This window comes from Eretmochelys imbricata, chromosome 6, assembly GCF_965152235.1.
Source record: "Eretmochelys imbricata isolate rEreImb1 chromosome 6, rEreImb1.hap1, whole genome shotgun sequence".
NCBI lineage: Eukaryota > Metazoa > Chordata > Testudines > Cheloniidae > Eretmochelys > Eretmochelys imbricata.
The window spans coordinates 64,744,838-64,769,668 of NC_135577.1; the positions used below are offsets into that span (position 1 = coordinate 64,744,838).

Below are 24,831 nucleotides of genomic sequence, written 5' to 3' on the forward strand. Positions count from 1 at the left end.
GTCGGTGCAGCCGGGTGTGGGGGCTGCAGCGGGGCAGGTTCCTGCTGCCGGAGAGAAGCCGGCGTTCCGCTGAGGGCCCAGGCGCAGGCAGGTGGGGGGCAGGGAGGTGGCTGCGGATCCCCGCGCGCGGTTCTCTGTGCGGGGCGGGCGTCGCTGCGGGAACACGGTGCTGCTGCTTCCCTGCCGCGCCCGGCTGCCGATGGCGCCTCCTCGAGTGCCCAGCCCCGGGCACTCCACCGCTGCGGACCCCAAATGTGGCCCCGCCCCAGGAATTCCCCCCCCCGGGGGGGGGTGTCTTCCCGCGTCCCGCCAGGTGTGCGCGGTGGCGTCGCGCTGCCAAGGGCAGAGTTTACAAGGGGGTGTTTCCCCCTCGAGCTTGTGGAGTCCAGAGCAGCCTGCGGGGTGTCTCGTGTTGGCCCCTCGTTGCTGGTGCGTTCAGCTCTTCCCCGGATCTGGGATGTGTGGGGGTGACCCAGCGGATGGGTGGTGGGTATGGTGCTGCCTGGCACCTCCCACGTGGTTCGGCTTGCAGGATCGGGGCCACCACAGGTCTCAGTCCTGCAAACAGTTAGACACGTGTAACCATGCAGGACGTGAGTCCTTCCAGTGAAGTCCGTGGTACTTTCATCTGCAGGTATTCACGTGCTTGAAACTGTTTGCAGGACTGGAGTATTAGAACCCCATCCTGCAGATGAGTGGCTTTCCAGGTTTAGCTTTGCACAGTCAGAGACATAGGACTGGAAGGGACCTCTTGTGTCATTGAGTTCAGCCCCTGCCATTGCAGGCGGCATCATCATATGGTCCTATTCATCAAACTTCATCTGAAAATTAAGTTGTTTACACTGGAGGACATTGAAGAAGTGAGTGGGGCTACACGTGGGTGCATGGATCATCTTGTACTATCAGGGCCTATATTACTTAGGACAGGTTTACTGTTAAAATGCTGCATCAGTGCAGCTGCACCGCAGTAGCGCTTAAGTGAAGACGTTCCTATGCTGATGGGAGAGCTGCTTCTGTTGGTCTAGTTAATCCACCTCTGCCACAAGTTGTAGCTGTGTTGACAAGAGAAGCTCTCCTGCCAACATGGCACTGTCTACACTGGAGATTAGGTTGTATGACTACATGGCTGAGGGATGTGGATTTTTTGGGAAATACTGGTTTTTGGTACAAATTTCTGTTCTTAGTTACACTGATGTAAATGAGTGGATTTACTCTAGATTTACACTGGTGTAACCAAGACCTGAATTTAGACTCATTAGCTTTTAACACACTACTGCTCCAGAGTGTGTCATTTGCTTTGATCCCTGATTTATTCCTGAATAGAATTCAGTACATTTTAAAAATTGCATTTTGCTTTATGATCCTGATCTGTACTTAGATCTTTGTCTGAATAGTGGCAGTTTGATTTTCTTAATTTTATATTAAAAATTTTGAATAAATTCTTTAATATCTATCCTTTATCTGTCCCTCTTTTTTTCTTTGCAGTCTATAAGAAAATTCTGCAATGCTATTTTGAGTGAGTGAAGCAGAGGAGGATGAAAAATGCTCAGACAAACAGCAGTGACAGTTACTGTGGCAACCCTGTTGAGCGTTGCAGTAGGGGGTCTCGTTTTGTGGAAAGTAAGCCAGCGTCGGAAAGAAAGGGTCCGTGGTGGTGGTAAACAAGGTGGAGCTCTGAGAAGGTCAGGCGATGAGGAACTGACGGAAGTGGAGGAGAAGGAGTTGCATTCATATGTCGGTTCTCCCACCATTTCCTGGGTAGAGGAGATCCTTGGTGCAAAAATAGTGATAGTTTCAGAGGCAGAGGAGTGGGATCAAGTGGAACCATTACTGAAGAAGGAGCTGCAGAGGTGGCCAGTGCTTGGGATTGACTGTGAGTGGGTAAGTGTTTGATAAGGAAAATCTGTCCTCCAGCCTCCTAGGGCAAAGGCAGAGAATTGATGAGGCTTTGAAGATTTCTTGCGCCAACACCATTTCTGGTTTTAGTAGTTAGAATGGACGCACCAGAAAAGACTCTTGAAATTGCCTGTGCAGTTACCACCAGGGAATGCAATAAGGGTCTATTGATTTTGATTTTAGTAAAAACTTAAATTACCTGAGCATGGATTTGAAGTATATTGAGATCATCATTCGTTAAAATTTTGGAATAACTCTTAATATATTCCATTGGTGGAATTATAACTGCTTTTGATTGGCTAGATACTATATATTCGTACAATGTTTCTTTCAGGATAACTTACTAGAAGTGTATTAATTCAGCCTTATTTTTAAGGCGTTTACATATTTTAAAAATTATAACTAAAAATAAACTAAAAGAGGAGAAATCACAGCTATTTATAAATGTATATGTAAAATACTGGACCTAACAGAAGATGAAATTCCCAGAAGAGGGCCAGCACAAGACCTATTTAAGTGGTCAAAACTGGCTTTCAGTGGGATTTAAGTGATGTCTAGACCTTGGGCTCGCCCTCTTCTGAAGGGTGAATTTCACTTACACTACATACATTACCTTAGGCCTGGTCTACACTAGGGGTGATCGATCTAAGTTACGCAACTTCAGCTACGTGATTAACATAGCTGAAGTCAACGTACTTAGATCTACTTACCACGGTGTCTTCACTGCGGTGAGTTGACTGCTGCCGCTCCCCCGTTGACTCCGTGTGTGCCTCTCATGGCAGTGGAGTACAGGAGTTGACGGAAGAGCACTCGGGTCGATTTATCACGTCTAGACTAGACACGATAAATCGACCCCTGCTGGATCAATCGCTGCCCGCCGATCCGGTGGATAGTATAGACATACCCTAGGCTAAAGGGGAAAAAAAGGACTGAATGGTGAAATCCGTTAGGCTGTGAAATAGTCACCCAAGGAAAATGGGGGAAGCCACATTGCTTGTCTCTCTTAAAATTAGACTTGACAATGCACTACAGAATATACTGTGTGCAACAATGCTACAGTGGACTGGGGTTCTCAGGACAAATTATTTGGTGGCCTCAGAGCGTGGCCACCAACTCTTGCTAGTGGTCGTTCTCACAGTTTTCTCTAAAATACTTAATTAGCTTTAGGAAAAACAAACAAATATACAGGTCCAAATCATTGTAATTTTATTTATTACTAGCTAGTAAGTCTTTTGTGAAGAGTGATACTAACAAGCATACAAGTATAACTTTTCACAGCAGACTTACTCGGCAAGCCTGGGGATGAATTAAGCCCTGGATGGGGGTCAGGGGAGGCAGTGGGCAGGCTGAGTCTGAAGCCCGGTGTCCGGAGGATGGGGCCTGCCACCACGTAGCTGGAGCCCCAGGCAGAGCCTGGAGCCCTGTGGCCTGAGCCTCACCACCCCAGGAAGGTGGGGAACTCACTGGCTGCCTGCTCCTCCAGCATTGTGCCCCAGGTGTCTCCAGAGGTGGGCAGGGCCCAACCCCTCCTGGTAGCCCCAGCAGCCAACACCAAGTCAGTGCATCCAGGAGCACCACGGAGTAGGAGAGGCCACTACTTTGAGCCCCCTTTCCCCCCAACCACAGCCCAGAATGCTGTGGCTGCAAGAAAAGGCCCTGGTGGCTGCATGCGGCCATAGTGGCCGCATTTGAGAAATGCTGGACTAGATCACTTAATATGTCTTTTCCATCTGTAATGCCTAGGATTCTGTTGTGGTTTGTTCTGTGCCCATATACTAATACTCTAATGCCAGTGCTGTTTGGTTCTTTGGTTTTAGGTGTCAGTGGAAGGAAAGGCCAGTCCTGTATCCCTCTTACAGATGGCCTCTTCCAGTGGCTTTTGCATTCTTGTTCGATTGCCCAGGTTGGTTAGCAGTGGACAGACTGTCCCAAAGTCTTTACTGGACATCTTGGCAGATAGCACTATATTAAAAGTTGGCGTTGGATGTTGGGAAGATTCTTGCAAGCTACTTCAGAACTATGGCCTTGCAGTCAAAGGGAGCATAGATCTCCGGTACCTAGCCATGAGACAGAGGTGCGTATCCATAAACAACAGCAGTGTATTTAGAGTGTACAATTTTAATTGGAAATCTTAAAAAATGGATTTGGTTCTGATGAAGGATGCCACATTGGTAGTCCTGGATTTGTCCTCATAACAGTTATGGCCTGGGTAGCAGCAATGCAAGCCTCCTCTTCCCCCCCCGGCCCTTGTAGTATGCCTCAAACTATGACCCATGCAGACCACTGTTCTGGGGACAAGGGGATAGGGTCTCCATGGCCCGTTCAATCCTTGTGCTCTGTGCTGAGGCTGTGAGTATGGAAGCCAAGTAGTGCCAATTGTGGTGGGGGCTTTTGTAACAAGGGCATCTATTAAGAACTCAACTAATACTTCCAAGCAGTGTGTATATATTGTAACTTCTACCCAGTGGCTCACAATTTCAAACTAAACTAGTATTGAATTGTAAGAGAATCTTGATAATTAAGACCAAGACCTAAAAGAGGCAGAAAGGGAAACACACGTTGTCTCCGTATACAGTAGGCGTTTTTTTCTCTCCATCTTCTAGGGTGTACAACTCATTTTGTCCTCTCTGAAATGTTCTTGCAGACACATTCTGAGTTCTTATCGGCTCTCACACCATGGAAAACACTGGTTATATGATAACCAGGTGAGCAGCCTTCTCAGACTGGCTCCATATCTAACAGCCAGGATTTGAAACGTTGCCTGTCACCATTTACACCGTGAACATAAACACGGCAACTTAACTGTTCATTTATCTGCATGGTGACCAGTGAAAGGAAAGTTAAATTTCAAATATTGGAGACCCTATCTTCCTTCCTCCCACCTAAATATTTGGATTTGGCCTACATTGCTCCCGGGAGGAGGAGGGGAGGGCAGACTGACATGCATACTGGATAGTGCTCAGTGATCAAGGAGGACCCACAAACAAATTCTAGCTATGCAAACTGGATGTGTCCATTGGCCTCCTTGCAGGTTGCCAATATAGCCTGTCCTAGGTGTCATTAATTTGGCTTATCAGAGGTCCAAACTCAGTGGTCTATAATAATCTGTGTGTGGCAGGGTGCTTCCTATGTAACTGGGTACCTGCACACGCTGTTCTCAGCTACAGGTTAAAGAAACAATCAGCAGATGAGTGGAAAGAGATGATTATCAGACTTCTTGAGAAATGTACACAATGATCAGCTTTTAATTTCCTCCTTTAATTCTGTTTCCAGTGAAACATTAAAGATACAATAATATTTTCTGATATTGCTTTCATGTTAAAGAAATAAAGTTATAACCTTTTGCCTAGAGACACTCTTCAATTGTAATATTTTACAGGCCTTTGGTGTGTAGGTCTATTGGTCTTGTGCCACTTCTTTAGCAACCATGAGTATCAGACAACATGGAATCCTTGAGTCTTTCATTGGACAGTTTAAATGTGTATCTTCTGATTCTTCTCCTCTAAAGCGATGACTGGATCTCTCATTTCCCAGCAAAATGTAGCCCATTCATGGCCATTTGATCTGGTGGCATTTCAATTCCATACAGCAAACTTGCCCATCACTGTAGGATATCTCTCGTTTTCATTCAGAGGCAGACAGCTGATGGAAAGATCCCCACTCTTTCTCTCAAAAAGAATTCTTCTTAGATTCTGTAATGATCTAGTGTCTGTATTATGTGAAACAGCTTCAAGCGGGAATCGGTAACATTCATGCTTGAGATCTTTCCTCTTTAGGTCACTGGTTGGTTTTGGAACAGAAGAACTATGCTAGCCAGTAAAGCTTACAGATGAGCAGGTGTCCTGTTCCTATAGTATAGTACATACATCATCTAATCACACACTTCAGTAGTTCCTCTTGTTCAAATAGATCTGGGGTGGATGCGAACATTTTTCAATTTGATTGGTGCTTGTATCTATTTATTTGCTTTTGTTTGTTAAATTGAAGGAAGGATCTGCTCTGTAATGGACTCAGCCTCAAATCTCTAGCTGAGAAAGTCCTGAACTGCCCACTCGACAAGTCTCTTCGCTTGCGCTGCAGCAACTGGGAGGCAGAAGAGCTGACTCAAGACCAGGTGTGTCTTCTGATTGTAGTTATTCTAAAGGGCAGGATTTGGAGTCGAGATCTGGGGTCTGTTCCAGCTCTGCCACAGGCTCAGTGTTTGACTGGTCCAGATGCTTCATCTCTCCCTACCTCAGTTTCCCTCTCTTTAAATGGGGATTCTTTCCTGTTTTGAGGTGGGGTGGAGGCATTCAAGGCTTAAACTTTGGAAAGCTGTTTGACATATTTGAATGTAAGGGGATTGAAGTGCCAAGTATTATTTCTATTCATAGGCAAGCACCAGGGAACTGGTGATTGCTGATCTGCGAGGGTTTTTTGAGTGATATGTAGCTGATTTGGGGATTGAGCCTTGAAGGTGCTGAGCATGTTTATCCTGGTCCAGCAAAGTACTTGAGCACCTGCTTAACTGCAAGCACATGACTAGTTGCATAGACTTGAATGGAACCACTCATGCTTAACGTTAAGCAGATGCTCTAGGACTTTGCTTGACAAGAGCTTGTGTGCTCAGCCCCTTGAGGATTGACCATATAATGAGCAGATTATCATTGAGCTTTTTGAGAGTAGGGAGGTAACCATATAAAGGATTGTCTGCCTTTGAAGTCAGTCTGTCTGTGCCATCATTTTGAATGGTGTACAATGGACAGGATTACGGTGAGCATATGTAAATATTGTCTTTTGAGCTCTGCATGTCCTTCAGTCGTCTTAAATTGACTTTGTATCTACAGTTTTCAGAGTAACAGCCGTGTTAGTTAGGAAATGGCCCACCTTGATTATCATACACATTGTGAAGAGAGTTGTCACTTTGGATGGGCTATTACCAGCAGGAGAGTGAGTTTGTGTGTGTGGGGGGGGGCGAGGGTGAGAAAACCTGGATTTGTGCTGGAAATGGCCCAACTTGATGATCACTTTAGGTAAGCTATTACCAGCAGGACGGTGGGGTGGGAGGAGGTATTGTTTCATGATCTCTGTGTGTATATAATGTCTGCTGCAGTTTCCACGGTATGCATCCGATGAAGTGAGCTGTAGCTCACGAAAGCTCATGCTCAAATAAATTGGTTAGTCTCTAAGGTGCCACAAGTACTCCTTTTCTTTTTGTATCTACAGTATAATACCTTCTGGCTCCCTCTAGGGGTCAGCTGGCTACATTGCAGATTACTGGAAGGGCTTTGGATTGCATAATGAAGAGGAGGGTCTGTGGTTCTAGGTAGGGAGCACTAGAGGCTCCCAGACAGGAACTTACACTGAAGTGAGGAAGTCAAATAAATGTTGCTCCCTCTTTACCTAGAAACGATGTTTCACATTTGCTGTGTTGGGGGATCTTGTCTCAGGTCCTCACAAGGCGTTAGCCCTCCTTCTGCACAGTAACACAGAGCTCTGGCTCTTTTCCCCAGGTCACTTATGCTGCCAAGGATGCCCAGGTCTCAGTGGCTCTGTTTCTCCATCTGCTGGGATTTTTCTTCATCCCTGCTACAAGTGGAGGTGAAAATGCTGCTGTTGTTTGGGAAAAAGTACTGGGCAAGTGCCAGGGCTTGACGGATGTCCCATTCAGAGGAAGAAGCAGCAGCAGTCTAGGAGATGATGGAAATGGAGAGGCGGACGCCCAGCAGAAACCAAGGAATCGGAAGTCTGCAACTAATGGCCAGTCCCCAGTACATCAACAAGTGAAGGATCCCCGCAAACAGAAGCGCAAACCTCTGGGTGTAGGATATTCTGCAAGGTAATTGCATGAGCCTTTTTTACTATATGCACCTTAACTAAGTTTGCGAGGACAGGATTTTGATTGATTCTTCCAGCCCTGCTCATTATGGTTATGCACATTCACTACTGCTGGTGTCCAATAGCTAACCCTGAGAGTTAAATGTAGGATATAAGTGATACATTTACCAAAGGATAAAAGAAAGCTCAAGATCATTCTGATGCTTTAGAGATCCTAACCCACTGAGCGCACCTCAGAGCAATATGACATTTGTCATTCTGCTTTCTAAAATAGGGATATAATCAGGTATAATTTGACTGCCTCAGAGCTCAAGAAGGAAAATCTCTGGCCTGCGCCTAAGCAGAGCATTTCACAGTTGGCTAGGCAGGATGGATAATGTTAGACCGAGGGGTCGTTTTCTTCTCAAGCACCAGCTTAACTATTGCTGGTGGCAGAATATAAGACTTCAACCAATGGTCTGATCTGATCAGGTAAATCCTAAATTCTTATGTAACAATGGAATCTGACTGTCTGAAACTTCAGTTATTTTATTTACAATGCTTTTTAAATTAAAACAAGTTAGATAAACCTCCTTAATCTGAATCCAGGAAGGGGAGATGCAGAATTCATATGCCTGTTTTTAAATTTAATTCGATTATATCCGAGATATTTATATAAACAAACATCAGGAATTAAACAACTTCAGTCATAGCTAAATGAAAAAGAAAAATAGATATTTCAACGTTTAACTTTCTCTGTTAAAATTCTCAGGTTAGCTGTGGGGGAAATAATTTAATGGAGCCAGAAAAACTGATTCGTTAGTATTCTTTAACAATTAAAATAGAAATAACAGTGTTCTGTTATTACTTGTAATTTTCTCTGGTCACTTCATATTTTCAGCAAACATTTTGAGCCAACATCAAACAGTCCAAAAAGGGCTCAGCCCCCTAGGAAAAACAAAATAGCTGGTATAACAGAATTCTGAGCTACATCCAGGCTGATGGATGTATGTATGTATTTATTTATTTTTTAAATCAAGAAGCCCCTTCATTAGAGACACTTAAAACTAGTCAAGACAAAGTGCTGGAGAACATATTGTAGGGAATAATCCTTCCCTGGTCTCTAGGTTAGATTAGATGTGATTTAAAAGGTTTTTTCCATTGCTGATTTCTAGGAGAATGTTTGTTTTAATTTGAAATTGTATTTTTAATCCCTAAGTCACTCAGATGACACCTTTGATGGAGCTATTACACCTGCTTCTCCATTTATTTTCTGTATCCTCTATCTTGGCTGGCCAGGCTAAACAATGTCACCTTTACCACAAAAAATTCCCACCAGTGCTTACTACCAGTTTACCTGAACTGCTGATAGGAGCCTTAGAATAGACAAATCCCAGCATCTTCACTTGTTTGTTTTTATCACCACGCACTGGTGGAAATATTTTTGTCAAATTCCCTACTGTAGAGACAGTATGAATTACTGAATAATTTAAATTTGTGCAAGAGTTCTTGGCCTAATGCCTCTTGTGGTAGCAGTTCAACTCAGGGAATTATCACAGCTGTGATCACACTGGTGCTGGTGAATGGAGTAAGGATTGTAGGGGGAGGAGCACTTTGCACTCCAACAGTAGCTGTCCATCCCTGCTCCTGACAATTATCTAGCTTTGTTGCCACAGTTCTGCTCAGGGCCTCCTGGCTGGAAGATGCAGCACATCTTCCTCCTCAGGCATTTAGTTTTGTTAAAGGGGTGCTGTCAAAGTAAAGATGTCATTTTGGAGAAAAAAAAATTCCTTCCCTGTATTGCTGAAAACACCGGAGAGCATCCAAACCAGATTTTAAACAAATAGGTTACTTTTCACCATTGAGAGTTGCTCACGTTTAATTCTGAAATGTAAGCCTGTTGTCAATGATAGCTTCAACAGAGGGTTCAAAGTTCCCAGCTTCATGGGTATTGGCTACTGATCTGGGAAACGGATCCTTCACAGTCAGTAGTTGTAGCCAGAACAGTCAGTCACTAAGGATGTTGCTGCCCTCGGTGACAGCCTGTTCTGCCAGTATGGTACCTGACCCATAAGTACATGTTGCTGAGGGCTAGAAGTGTGTGTACTCCTGGGGGCAGTCGTCTGACTTAAAGGATGCCAGGTGTATGCAGCATGAAATATGTAGATACATAGAGCTCAGTTTCTGGGGTCCTGTTTATTATAATTGTCATGATGTTCACTCCGTTTCACAGAAAATCTCCCCTGTATGATAACTGCTTCCTGCATGCACCAGATGGACAGCCTCTGTGTACTTGTGATCGCAAAAAGGCCCAGTGGTACCTGGACAAGGGCATTGGAGGTACGTATGCCAGTCCTCGTATTAGTCTGTGTCTAGGAAAGAGATCTTTTCTTTGCCATGATAGTGTTGGGTGAGAAATGATACTTTTGAGAAGGGGCCCAGGTCTGAACAGAGATCCAATTATTGGAGATGTTGGGGGAAGGAATAAACAGGATGTGTCCCTTGACTTTGTTCATAATTCATTTAGCTTTTCACCTGCACTTCTGCAACTGTTAAAGGCCTCCCTCTCTGCGTCCACCTTTCCAGAGTTGGTGAGCACAGATCCATTTGTTGTGAAGCTGCAGTTCGAGCCCTCAGGACGTCCTGAGTCCCAAGTCGATTACTATCTGACAGTCAAGGAGAACTTGTGTGTGGTGTGTGGCAAGAGAGAGTCCTACATCCGGTGAGTTTTTACACAGTGCAGGGAAGAAAAATACATCTGGTAGAGTAAGACCCAGACCCTGATCAAGTTCAGTCTCTACCATAAGGAACTTTGTGTTATTTACCAGTGGGAGGTAAACTGGGACACAGTCATGCTTGTGTAGAATTCAGTGTATATATCTCGGGTAGGCTGTAGCCGTTCAAGGACCACATGATCATATGTAAGGGCTATGTTTTAGTCACAGGTATTTTTAGTGAAAGTCATGGACAGATCAGTAAACAAAAATTCACGGCCTGTGGACCTGTCCAGGACTTGTACTATATACCCCTAACTAAAACTGTGGGTGCTCCAAGGTGTGTGTGTGAGAGAGAAAGAGAGAGGTTAGGCCGTGGCTGCTCCTCGGGGCTGGGGGGGAGAGAAGGAGGAGAGGGGCTGGCAGGCTTCCCTACCCGGGAGCTCTGCGCAGCTCCCCGGAACCAGCCAGCATGTTCCTGCAGCTCCTAGGGTGAGGGAAAGCCAGGGGGGCTCCGTGCGCTGCCCCCACCACAAGTGCTGGCTCCGCAGCTTCCATTGGCTGGGAACGTGCAGGCAGGGGCAGCACGTGGAGCCCCCTGGTCCCTTCACCTAGGAGGTGCAGAGACATGCCAGCTACTTCCGGGGAGCCCCCCCAAGGTAGTATCGCCCCGCTTCCTAACCCCCTGCCCTGAGCCCCCTCTCACACCCAAACTACTGATGCTGCCGAGGTGGGAGGGAATGGGGGCGTGGTGGCCTGAGGCTGCCCCAGCAGTGGCTGGTGTGGCTGGCCCAGGAGCTGCTCGAGCTGCACGGGAAGGCCCAGAATGAGCCACATTGGTCTCTGCAGAAGTCACGGAATCCATGTCAGACTCAGAGCCTTAATCGTGTGTCTCTGGACAAGTTTGACATGGGAGAGAGGTTGGCACTCCTTGCAGTAGAGAGCAGTTGTGTTTACTCTCACTAGAGAACAAGCTGTGTTCAAACAGAGTGCAGACTGCAGTCCAGCCTGTACAGGCTAGTGGTACACATACCTCCCCAGTTTAACTCTTTTTTTTTTTTTTTTCTCAATGAAAGAGAATAACAAACCCTCTGTGATGTTTTGGGAACAACCAAGACCAGTAAGGGGTTCTGTCACTGCCTGCCCTTTAACTTTAGAGGCCTTTGTGCTGAGCAGCTGTGGTTCAGATCCCTGACACCAGTAGCCAGCCCACAAGTGTATGCTCTCACCAGTCTAGTTACTCCTTGGGGTGTGACACCAACAGCCCTTCCAGTTCCAAGTCTCCCCAAATCTGTACTTCCCGAGTTCTTAACTATCAGATACTCTGACTTTTTGGTTTGTCACCTGAGAAGGTGTAAAACCAGCCACGTGGATACCAGCTACTTTGACATGCACGTTCCCCACAGCTTGCATGCCAGAGACCTGCTTGGGGTAAAAATAAACAAAAGGTTTATTTAATAGCAAAACCACAGATTCGAAGATAAGAATAAAGGAAAGCAAACCATACAGGTTACACAGCAAATAAACACAACCTCAGGCTTTTACATTTCCATATTAGATAAAATCTCTTTTATAATACAAATTACCTGTTGCCATAAGACAGTTTCTCAGCATACCCACTACCTAGAGGTGGGATCCAGCATTCATGGAGAGTGTCTTGCCACAAGACTGTCCCTCAAGGTCTGGATAAAAAGCTGAGTCCCAAGCCTGTTCTTAAAGGCTTTTTCCTTTCTTTCTTTTTTTTTCCTCTGTCTGTGGTGACTCATGTTTATTCAGAGTGGGGAAATTCCCTCTTGACTTGATAACCCAGATGTCTCAATGTCTTTCCATTAACTCTAATGGCCCATCATTGTCTTTCCTGGGCTGGACAATGCATCAGTACTTGAAGCCAATTTCATGTAAACTTCTGGTTTTGGCGGTGCCCCTCCTTGCTTCACTGCTTAGCCCTCGCTGGGAGGTGTAGTTGAAGCTGTTGCATGGATTATTAACACAGTTTTCTATAGTCACAAATACATAGCTCCATAACCACAGTCTGTACACACATCTCGTAATGACCATCAAGTTCAGAACGTTACAAGCTTTCATAAAAGACCTTATTCGTTATACTTTTATAGTACAATAATACAGTATGCAATCATTTGATTTAATTGATCATTTTGGGGACTTAAACTATCTGTTTTCCCGGTCGGTGTCCGGACCCTGACTGTCACACTGTATTTAATCCTGTTGTTGGCATTTAAATGGCCCAGGTGAGCTGTGACAACTACATATCCTTAAAGCTAATTGGTGTGGAGGGGAGTGAGTTCCACTCTGCTCCCAGCTAAACAATAGCAGCTGTAAAGTGTCCTGCAAGGCTACATGAACTGATCAGCAACGTGGTCGCTTTATAGTTTGACAGCTGTGCCTTTATAGCAGAAAAAGACAGATGTTTATTTTTAAATGAAAGCTTCCAATTTTTGAAAAATTCATCCAGATGCATCAGAAACTGGAGAGAATCTGAAACCCTTTGTGTGATCATTGGGCTGTCTGACTGCAGATTTCTTCTGGGTAAAGGGTGTTTTCTTCATCGATTTTTCTGGGAAAGGATGTTGGAATGTTTTTACGGAGGCCTGTACAATCTTGTTGCAAACTTTCCCAGTGGCTTTCCTTGTCCCTTGCAGCCCCTTGAGCCTAGGCCAAGCAGGGCACACGTGCAGTTCTTTTCATCCCTTCAGATGTCATATGAGAGCTCAGGGCTTCATCAGCTTGATGAAAATCTCCATATGTCTACTAAGGGTATGTCTACACTACGAAATTAGGTCGAATTTATAGAATTCGGTTTTTTAGAAAGCGTTTTTATACAGTCGATTGTGTGTGTGTCCCCACACAAATGCTCTAAGTGCATTTAGTCAGCGGAGTGCGTCCACAGTACTGAGGCAATGGTTGACTTCCGGAGCGTTGCACTGTGGGTAGCTATCCCGCAGTCTCCACTGCCCATTTGAATTCTGGGTTGAAATCCCAATGCCTGATGGGGCAAAAACATTGTCGCGGGTGGTTCTGGGTACATATTGCCAGGCCCCCCCTTCCTTTCTTCCCTCCCTCCCTCTGTGAAAGCAACGGCAGACAATCGTTTTGCGCCTTCTTTTCCTGGGTTACCCGTGCAGACGCCATACCATGGCAAGCATGGAGCCCACTTAGCTCATCGTCATCGTATGTCTCCTGGGTGCTGGCAGACGCGGTACTGCATTGCTACATAGTAGCAGCTCATTGCCTTTTGGGAGCAGATGGTGCAGTATGACTGGTAGCTGTCATCGTCGTACTCCTGGGTGCTCTTTTAGCCAACCTCAGTGAGGTTGGTCAGGGGTGCCTGGGCAGACATGGGAGTGACTCAGCCAGGTCATTTCCCTTTTTAGGTTTTGTCTCATGGAGATTCAGTCCTGCCAGCAATCGTACTGCCCCGTCTTCTGGTGAGCAGCCAGGAGACAACGATGGCCAGCAGTCATACCACACCATCTGCTGCCAGCCTAAGATGTATAAAGATAGATGAAGTGGATCAAAACAAGAAATAGACCAGAGTTGTTTTGTATTCATTTTCTCCTCCCTCCCTCCCTCCGTGAAATCAACGGCCTGCTAAACCCACGGTTTTGAGCTCTTTCCTTGAGGGGGCCATTCTGTTTCTCCTTGATGCAAAGCCACCCCCTTTGTTGATTTTAATTCCCTGTAAGCCAGGGTTGTCAGTCGCCCCTCCCTCCGTCAGAGCAACGGCAGACAATCGTTTCGCGCCTTTTTTCAGTGCAGGTGCCATAGCACTGGGAACATGGAGCCTGCTCACATCACCGTGGCAATTATGAGCACTATAAACACCACACACATTTTCCAGCAGGATATGCAGAACCATAACCTGCAAGAAAAGCAAAACCAGGAGAGGAGGAGGCAACTGCAGTACAGTGACGAGAGTGAAGAGGACATGGACACAGACTTCTCTCAAAGCACGGGCCCCTGCAATGTGCACATCATGGTGTCAGTTGGGCAGGTTCATGGTGTGGAATGCCGATTCTGGGCCCGGGAAACAAGCACAGACTGGTGGGACCGCATAGTGTTACAGGTCTGGGATGATTCCCAGTGGCTGCGAAACTTTTGCATGCATAAAGGCACTTTCATGGAACTTTGACTTGCTTTCCCCACCCTGAAGCGCAAGAATACCAAGATAAGAGCAGCCTTCACAGTTGAGAAGCGAGTGGCGATAGCCCTGTGGAAGCTTGCAATGCCAGACAGCTACCGGTCCGTCGGGAATCAATTTGGAGTGGGCAAATCTACTGTGGGGGCTGCTGTGATGCAAGTAGCCAACGCAATCAGAGATCTGCTGATATCAAGGGTAGTGACCCTGGGAAATGTGCAGGTCATAGTGAATGGCTTTGCTGCAATGGGATTCCCTAACTGTGGTGGGGCCATAGACGGAACCCATATCCCTATCTTGGCACCGGAGCACCAAGCCGCCGAGTACATAAACCGCAAGGGGTACTTTTCAATAGTGCTGCAAGCTCTGGTGGATCACAAAGGACGTTTCAGCAACATCAATGTGGGATGACGCATCTTCAGGAACTCTGGTTGTTTCAACAACTGCAGCAAGGGACTTGCTTTCCAGACCAGAAAACAACCGTTGGGGATGTTGAAATGCCTATAGTTATCCTTGGAGACCCAGCCTACCCCTTAATGCCATGACTCATGAAACCATACACAGGCAGCCTGGACAGTAGTAAGGAGCTGCTCAACTATGGGCTGAACAAGTGCAGAATGGTGGTAGAATGTTCATTTGGGCGTTTAAAAGCATGCTGGCACAGTTTACTGAGTCATTTAGACCTCAGCGAAACCAATGTTCCCATTGTTGTTACTGCTTGCTGTGTGCTCCACAATATCTGTGAGAGTAAGGGGGAGACGTTTATGGCGGGGTGGGAGGTTGAGGCAAATCGCCTGGCCGCTGATTACGCACAGCCAGACATCAGGGCCGTTAGAGTACAGGAGGGCGCGGTGCGCATCAGGGAAGCTTTGAAAACCAGTTTCAGGACTGGCCAGGCTACGGTGTGACAGTTCTGTTTGTTTCTCCTTGATGGAACACCACCTCTACCCCTACCCCCCTGGTCCAGTCTGCTTTCCTGTAAGCTAAGCACCCTCCCCTTCCCCCTTCCCCCTTCGATCACCGCTTGCAGAGGCAATAAAGTCATTGTTGCTTCACATTCATGCATTCTTTATTTATTCATCACACGAATAGGGGGATAACTGCCAAGGTAGCCCAGGAGGGGTGGTGGTGGAGGAGGGAAGCACTGGGTGGGGTGGTGGAGGAGGGAAGAACAAGGCCACACAGCACTTTAAAACTTATTGAATGCCAGCCTTCTGTTGCTTGGGCAATCTTCTGGGGTGGAGTGGCTGGGTGGCCAGAGGCCCCCCCCCCCCACCACCTTCTTGGGCGTCTGGGTGAGGAGGCTATGGAACCTGGGGAGGAGGGCGGTTGGTTACACTGGGGCTGTAGCAGCGGTCTGTGGTCCTGCTGTATTTCCTAAGCTCAGCCATATGATGGAGCATATCAGTTTGATCCTCCAGCAGCCTGAGCATTGACTCCTGCCTTCTTTCAGCAAGCTGATGCCACCTACCATCTTCAGCCCGCCACCTCTCCTCGCGGTCATATTGTGCTTTCCTGCACTCTGAGATTGTCTGCCTCCATGTATTTTGCTGTGCTCTGTCAGTGTGGGAAGACAGCATGAGGTCAGAGAACATTTCATTGCAAGTGTGTGTTTTTGCCTTCTAATCTTGGCAAGCTTCTGGGAAGGAGAAACATATGCAGCTGGTGGAGGGAAAAAAAAAAGGGAGAGTGGTAGTTAAAAAGACACATTTTATAGAACAATGGGTAGACTCTTTCACGGTAAACCTTGCTGTTAACATTACATAGCACATGTGCTTTCATTACAAGGTCGCATTTTGCCTCTTATTGAGGGTATGCTGGTTTGGTGTGAGAGATCATTCACGCAGGGCCGGGCAACAGAATTTGGCTTGCAGGCAGCCATGATAAGCCAGTCTTTTGGCTTCTTTAACCTTCGTAACATGTGGGAATGGTTTCAAACAGCAGCGCCCTCATTTCCCATACGAAGTAGCTGTTGGGTTGGCCATTTTAAGATGGGTTGGCAATTTAAAAGGAGGGGCTGCGGTTTCCAGGTTAACGTGCAGCAAAAACCTAACTAACTGCCCCCCCACACACACACACCCCCAGTTCTCTGGGATGATGGCTTCACCCCTCCCCCCACCAGGTTGCTAACAGCGGGGAAGATTTCTGTTCAGCCGCAGGCAAACAGCCCAGCAGGAGCGGGCACCTCTGAATGTCTGCTTACTAAAACCACCCTATTTCAACCAGGTGATCATGAATGATTTCACTCTCCTGAGGGTAACACAAAGAGATAAAGAATGGATGTTGTTTGAATGCCAGCAAACACCGGGACCATACGCTACAGTGCTTTGTTCTGCAATGATTCCCGACTATGTGCTACTGGCCTGGCATGGTGAAGTGTCCTACCATGGAGGACGGGATAAGGCTGCCCTCCCCAGAAACCTTTTGCAAAGGCTTTGGGAGTACATCCAGGAGAACTTTATGGAGATGTCCCTGGAGGATTTCTGCTCCATCCCCAGACACGTTAACAGACTTTTCCAGTAGCTGTACTGGCCGCAAATGCCAGGGCAAATTAATCATTAAACACGCTTGCTTTTAAACCATGTATAATATCTACAAAGGTACACTCACCAGAAGTCCCTTCTCCACCTTCAGGGTCCAGGAGCCCGCCTTGGGTGGATTCGGGGGGTACTGGTTCCAGGTCCAGGGTGATAAACAGATCCTGGCTGTTGGGGAAACCGGTTTCTCTGCTTCCTTGCTGTGAGCTATCTACAACATCATCATCATCTTCCTGGCCCCCAAATGCCGCTTCCGTGTTGCCTCCCATTCCTTGGACAGAATCAAAGCACAGGGTTGGGGTAGTGGTGGCTGCACCCCCTAGAATGGCATGCAGCTCATCATAGAAGCGGCATGTCTGGGGCTCTGAACTGGAGCGGCCGTTTGCCTCTCTGGTTTTTTGGTAGGTTTGTCTGAGCTCCTTAATTTTCGCACGGCACTGCTGCACGTCCCCGTTATAGCCTCTGTCCTTCATGCCATTGGAGATTTTTTTCAAATATTTTGGCATTTTGTGTTTTTGAACGGAGTTCTGCTAGCACGGATTCGTCTCCCCACACAGCGATCAGATCCTGTACCTCCCATTCGGTCTATGCTGGAGCTCTTTGGCGATTCTGGGACTGCATGGTCACCTGTGCTGATGGGCTCTGCATTGTCACCTGTGCAGGTGAGCTTGCCACGCTGGCCAAACAGGAAATGAGATTCAAAAGTTCGCGGGCCTTTTCCTGTCTACCTGGCCAGTGCATCTGAGTTGAGAGCGCTGTCCAGAGCGGTCACAACTGAGCACTCTGGGATAGCTCCCGGAGGCCAATACCGTTGAATTGTGTCCACACTACCCCAAATTCGACCAGGCAAGGCCAATTTCAGCGCTAATCCCCTCGTCAGGAGTGGAGTAAAGAAATCGATTTTTAAGAGCCCTTTAAGTCGACAAAAATGGCTTCATCGTGTGGACGGGTGCAGGGTTAAATCGAGATAACCCCGCTAAATTCGACCTCAACTCCTAGTGTAGACCAGGCCTAAGGCAGTGTCTATGCTGCCACTTTCAGCGCTAAAACTTTAGGTGTTCAGGGGTGTGAAAAAACACACCCCTGAGTAAAAAAGGTTTTTTGGGGAGTACATCCAGGAGAACTTTATGGAGATGTCCCTGGAGGATTTCTGTAGCACCAGTATGGACAGTGCTTTAGCACCGGGAGCTGCACTCCCGGTGCTAAAGCTACCAACCCTCATTCGAGGCGGTTATTTTTTAGCACCGGGAGAGCTCTCCCAGAGCGATAAAGCGTGACTACGCTGCCTATGTCACAGCGCTGCCGCGGCCATGTAGACATCCCCTAAGTGTGCTCAGTAGTGATTTTGCAGTTGCTCATAACTTTATACAATTTGTTTCCACCCCTGAAGCCCTCATTGAGGGTAACATGCCACAGATGAAGGTTTTGATTAGTCATTTTTGTGATACTAAATGACCAGTATGGCCATTCTTATGTTCCTATGAACGTACTCATTTTTGTCTTTAACTATGAACCAGCTCTGAAAAATACCTCTACAATGGCACTGTGGGGTCATTTTGGGTTGTGGGGTGGGTTGTGATTAATTTTCATTGATTTTTATATGAAGAAAATAAACAGAAAGATAATTGACTTATAGCTTGTATATGTTTCAATATACTGCATTCTTTATGGGATTGCCCGTAGAATTCTGCAATCTTATTACTCGTCAAATCTGCAAGACATCGACCTAACACGTTAGGGTGGGAGTTAGAAAAGTAAAATAGGAGAAGACATGTAACCAGGAAAGGGAGGGAAGACAGGGACTAGGAAAGGGAGCGTTTAGGTGGAATGGAGGTTTGGCTTTCTTTGAATAGTCTCAATGTTTTTTATCCAAATGTAGCTAAAAGCAGGGCCCAAATTTCTTTGAATTCTTACGAAGGGTTTCCTGTTGATTCTCTCAGTAGCTTCTAGAGAGAACTTACCTAGGTTACAAAGGAGTTTTTTCTAATTGCCCTCCCTGCAAGACTCATACTGAGATCTGAAGGTCCAGCTGAGCTGCTACTTACTGTTCATTGTCACGAGTAATAAAGATTCTGTAGGCCATATTTTGCAGTTAGTTACAACTGTGCAATTCTTTTGTGCCCTCTGGGGATGCACAGTGTAGCTGAGAGTAGAATTTGGTCCTGCATTTGGAATTGGGCCCAGTCCTGCAAGCACTGAGGCATCTGCCTTACTTCACACACGAGTAGTCCCTTTGAGGTTAATGGGACTACTCCTATGAGTATCGGTACATATATGCATATGTACATGCAGGATTGGGGCTTTTGTTAGGAATTCTTTTGATGCACTGGCCAGGACAGAATCTAGTGATGTCTCTGCAGGGCTAACAGAAGTGGAAAGCAAAAATACATTTCTGTCACTAAGGTCATCAGATTAGCCATAGAGTACACACACAGAACTGATCCAATGCTATCTTCACAGGCGCTTTTCTGACTTTTTTTTAAAAAAAAAAAAACTTTAAAAGAGTGGATTTGCCCCCCAACTCAAAAATAACCAAGATTATCCTCAGTCTTTACAAAAGAACAATACACTCCTGGGCTATGACCAAAGGTGGAAAGCTCCAGCTTCTGGGATGGTTCCTTTTCAATATCAGTCTTCCATCAGGCGGGTAAGTAGTAGCTGATGGCAGCAGCCGTCTGAAATCTTAGTTAAGACTGTTGCTATTTCCTTCCCAGGAAGAACATTGTACCTCACGAGTACAGGAGACACTTTCCCATCCAGATGAAGGACCACAACTCCCATGACGTACTGCTGCTTTGCACTTCCTGCCATGCCATTTCCAATTACTACGACAATCATCTCAAGCAGCAGCTGGCCGAGGAGTTCAGTGCCCCCATTGGCTGTGAGGAAGGGGTACGCCTGCTAGAGGACCCCCTGCGAAGGCAGGTCCGGTCAGGGGCCAGGGCTTTGCTGAATGCAGACAGCCTGCCTGACACCAGGAGGGAGGAGCTGTTGCAAGGAATCAAGGACTTCTTTAACACAGAGACTGTTACATCAGAGATGCTCCAGGAAGCAGCAGGCCTGGAAACCAGGTATTACAAGAGCCCAGTGACTAGGTTTAACGTTTCAGCCATCTGTATGTGTATAGTTATGTATTTAGACTTGAGTTACAGATAAAGACTCCTAGCCAGGGCCCTAGGTGCCCTGATACATAAATAGTACAGCAGCAACAAAAATCCCAGCAGCATTGGTAGAGCTAGTAATCGGCCTACTTTTTTTCCCGAGCTCCTTTAAAAACACCTCCTGTTGTTTTAATCTCCTAAAACCAGGGCCAGAGTTTAACAAACTGGGTCTTTACACAGTGCGTTACAAACACAGTGCTGCAGAGCTCCGTGCAGGCACAGGGAACCCCAGCACCGATACACTTGTGAGATTGGGGCTGTAGATTACAATGTGTTTCCTGCAGTGAGATGCTTACAGTCTCTCACTCAGGTTATTACTCTGCTAAGGGTGTGGGGAGTAGTCGGGTGGACAACTCTGTTGGCCCAGCCTGCCTAATTGAGCTTTGTGTTTGTCAAGTGCTCTGGGTGCGATGGCGCCCAGCACATCACAGCAGTGGGAGCTTTGGGAGGCCGAGAGTCCCATACCGGGCTTGCGTGAAACCAACCCCCCTTGTGTCTTGGCAGGATTTGGAATGAGCACTATGTGCCGCATGGGCTGAAGGTGGTGCAGAGCTTCGCCAAAGGGGGGCTGCGCTCGCTCATGGAGCTGGAGGGGCGCTGGCGGCAGCACTTTCTGGACACCATGCAACCGAAGCACCTCCCAAGGCGGTGGTCGGTCAACCACAATCATGGGAAGCTGATTCGAAAATATGGGGAGGACCTTCGGATCCAGCTGTCGTGAGAGCGACTCCAGACAGCGACTGGAAGGACTGTTTGACTCTCATCTCCCCGTTGGAACCGCAAGCTCCTGGGTGCGGGATGGCCCACGGAGACTCCCATTGTCAGCAGTGGCTCTGCTGGGACTCGACAACCCTACCAATGGTTAAATCACGTGACTTCAATGTTAAAAGGTGGTTGGGAATTTTTAACCATAGTCTGAATAGAGCTGCTTTGTTCCTCACCATCTTGTTCTACAGAGAGGGGGCCCTCGTGTATGCAGACATGAGCCCCTCCTTTTTTATTAGACTGTTTGTTTCAATCCACGGGGGTGTGCCAAGGAGACTTCTCCTCTGCTCAAAGTGACCATTCAAAAATTGGCACTTTCCTAACTGTTCTGATCCCTCTGCCATCTTTGGTGAGTGATGAACAGGGCAGATTCAGCCATAGAGGTTATAGCAGCGTGAATTTGTGATGACCAGCCATCCCTTGAGAGGTGTGTTGCATCCAGTTTGTCCCCCTAATCATCGTGGATGGCTTCTTCACATGGGATATGAACCTTTTAGTTGTTTCCAAGTTCTAGTGTGGACCAATTCCCCCTCATCCCATGGCTGCACCTCAAACTAATTCACAATTCCAGCCCCACCCTTTACTTTTGGTGCAGGCCAGCTGCACCCGGGTTAGCTTTTCTTGGAAGAAACCTTCTGTCAAGGTTTCTTCGCCACTCTGAACTCTAGGGTACAAATGTGGGGACCTGCATGAAAGACCCCTTAAGCTTATTTCTACCAGCTTAGGTTAAAACTTCCCCAAAGCACAAAGTCTTTGTCCTTGGATTAGGTAAAATGCTGCCACCACCAAGTGTTTTAGACAAAGAACAGGGAAAAGACCACTTGGAGTTCCTATTTCCCCAGAATATCCTCCCAAGCCCTTACACCCCCTTTCCTGGGGAGGCTTGAGAATAAACAAGATGAGCACAAACCCCTTGGATTTTTAAGACCCAAAAAACCCAATCTGATTCTTAAAATCAGAACTTTATTAGAAGAACAAAGAAAAGATAAGAGAATCTTACAGGCAGTCAGATTCAAAACATAGAGAATCCCTCCAAGCAAAACCTTAAGTTACAAAAAGACACACAAACAGGTATATACATTTCCTCCAGCACAGTGAATTTACAAGCCAAAACAAAGAAAATCTAACGCATTTTCTAGCTAGATTTCTTACTAACTTCACAGGAGTTGAAGGGCTTGCATCCTTGATCTGTTCCCGGCAAAGATTTCACACAGACAGACACAAACCTTTTTTCCCCCCCTCCAGCTTTGAAAGTATCTTGTCCCCTCATTGGTCATTTTGGGTCAGGTGCCAGCGAGGTTACCTTAGCTTCTTAGCCCTTTACAGGTGAAAGGATTTTGCCTCCTGGCGAGGAGGAATTTTTTAGCACTGTATACAGAAAGGTGCTTACCCTTCCCTTTATATTTATGATACCTTCCCTAAAGAGACATTCCTGTTTCATGGAGGGGGTCCCAATGTGAAGAAACAGCACTTTTGTCTCATTGAGAACTGTGTCAGAATTGCAGACAGGTCTCTCAGCCTTCTGATGGCTGCTGCTGCATCTTGAGGAAAAGTGACATCATTTGTGATTCTGTCAGTTTGGGAGCACGAACAGTCAGAAATCTATTTAAAAACAAAACAAAACACCTTTCAGACGCACAATGTGTGTCTATAAAAATGTTACTTCCCAATACAATCTTCCTGTGTGGATACTCTGATGAATAGCTTTTGGCAAGCACCCTTTCACATCACTCTGAAATGGGGTCATCTGTCTTACAGAGGATGTGGCGGGAAGAAAAGGCTTTTTCAGAGAAGTAGTATTTTCTAGGCATCTGTGCACATAATTGGAAGCCAGGAGCCCTAGAGTGCTAATCCGGACTCAGACGCTAACTTGCTGGATGGCTTTGAACAAGTCACATAACTGATCTGTGCCTCAGTTTCCCCATCTGTAAAATGGGGCTAATAATACTTACCTACCTCACAGGGATGTTGAGGCTTAATTCATTAATGTTTGTAAAATGCTTTGAAAATGTAAGCCATTAGGTGAGGATTAATTATTACTGTTGATTTTTAAATGTTCAGCATTCATGTTTCTGTCTGGTGCTAGATTTTAGTTGTATTTAACTTCTTTTAAATAAAAAACCCTTTTTCTTAACTGTTCTGACTCCTCTGCTATCTTTGGTGAGAGATGAACAGGGCAGATTCTGCCAGAGAGAGGTTATGTCAGCATGAGTTCGTGATGACCATGTGTCAAGGTTCCTTCCCCACTCTGAACTCTAGGGTACAGATGTGGGGACCTGCATGAAAACCTTCTAATCTTACTTTTACCAGCTTAAGTTAAAACTTGCCCAAGGTACAAACTATTTTACCTTTTGCCCTTGGACTTTTGCTGCCACCACCAAATGTCTAACCGGGTTTATTTTATTAGGAAAGAGCCCGTGTGGAAACATCTTTTCCCCCCCAAAATCCTCCCAACCCTTCTAACCCACTTCCTGGGGAAGGCTTGACAAAAATCCTCACCAATTTGCATAGGTGACTGCAGACCCAAACCCTTGGATCTTAAGAACAAGGAAAAAGCAATCAGTTTCTTAAAAGAAAAATTTTAATAGAAGTAAAAAGAATCACCTCTGTAAAATCAGGAGGGTAAATACCTTACAGGGTAATTAGATTCAAAACATAGAGAAACCCTCTAGGCAAAACTTTAAGTTACAAAAAGACACAGGAATATCCATTCCTTTCAGCACAGCTTATTTTCTCAGCCATTTAAAGAAATCATAATCTAACGCATATGTAGCTAGATTACTTACTAAATTCTAAGATTCCATTCCTGTTCTGTTCCCAGCAAAAGCATCACACAGACACAGATCCTTTGTTTTTCTCCCTCTTCCCAGCTTTGAAAGTGTCTTGTCTCCTCATTGATCATTTTGGTCAGGTGCCAGCGAGGTTATCCTAGCTTTTTAACCCTTTACAGGTGAAAGGGTTTTTCCTCTGGCCAGGAGGAATTTTAAAGGTGTTTACCCTTCCCTTTATGACATCATGTTTCTTACATGTGGTGAAGTAATGCTTGAATTACACAGGTCCTTTCAAAAAAAGTTTCAAAAAAACCTTTATACCGCATGACATTTTTCTGCATACGCCCCACTTCTTGCAGAAAACTTGTCTGGAAAAGTCTGAGGGCTTTTTTTTTAATGATTATTTTAAATGGGTAAAATCCTGTTTAAGCCCCGTTTAAGTTAATGACAAACCTACAGTGGAGACAGGATTCTGCCCTCCAAGGGGAGCACTTCATGCAATCACTCTCCTGTAGGAAGGCTGTCTTAGTGGGTAGGGCACTGGGCTGGGCTATAGGAGACCTTGGTTCAAATCTTGGCTCACGTACAGGTTTCCTGCGTAACTTGTATAAGTCTCCGTCTCAGTTCCCCATCTTTCAAATGGTGACAATGCTCCTTCCCTGCCTCATAGGCTCTTGTGAGAGTAAGAAAATCATTAATGATGGTGAGGTGCTCGGACACGATGATGGTAAAGTAAAGCTTCCTTAGTACCCTAAGTTCAACTGTGGTGGGAGACTTAGAACTAATAGCTCCAACATTCTAGAGCTAGAGGGAATAGAAGGCTGTAGGCTGATGGGTCATGTGATAGTCAACTGTAAACCACTCATTGGTCTAGAAATTAATGTTCATCCCACAACTCAGACTAGTAATTTTAGGAAGAAATTCCACATTTGAGGGAAAGAAGGAAATATTTCTTGAGCAGGTTGTTTGCAATAAATTGCAATTATAGAGGTATGGAATGTCAGTAATCCCTGGGGAGATGGATTAGTAGGGGGA

The 24,831-nt window shown here is 46.1% G+C and overlaps 1 protein-coding gene across 4 annotated transcripts; it reads left to right on the plus strand.

The window, feature by feature from the left end:
- Positions 1 to 23,272, plus strand: EXD2 (exonuclease 3'-5' domain containing 2). 4 transcript variants are annotated; one of them, XM_077818728.1, is made up of 9 exons: positions 1 to 87; positions 1,486 to 1,881; positions 3,714 to 3,970; positions 5,884 to 6,010; positions 7,389 to 7,714; positions 9,926 to 10,032; positions 10,279 to 10,414; positions 19,814 to 20,170; positions 20,765 to 23,272. In XM_077818728.1, exons 2-9 carry the CDS (start codon positions 1,543 to 1,545, stop codon positions 20,979 to 20,981), a joined length of 1,866 nt encoding a protein of 621 aa, XP_077674854.1. In that variant the 5' UTR covers positions 1 to 87; positions 1,486 to 1,542; the 3' UTR covers positions 20,982 to 23,272. The 4 variants fall into 4 exon arrangements, with proteins under 4 accessions (XP_077674854.1, XP_077674857.1, XP_077674858.1 ...); XM_077818729.1 differs by lacking the exon at positions 1 to 87 and adding an exon at positions 296 to 429; XM_077818731.1 differs by lacking the exons at positions 19,814 to 20,170; positions 20,765 to 23,272 and adding an exon at positions 14,266 to 14,870.
- The last annotated feature ends 1,559 nt before the right edge of the window (positions 23,273 to 24,831 follow it).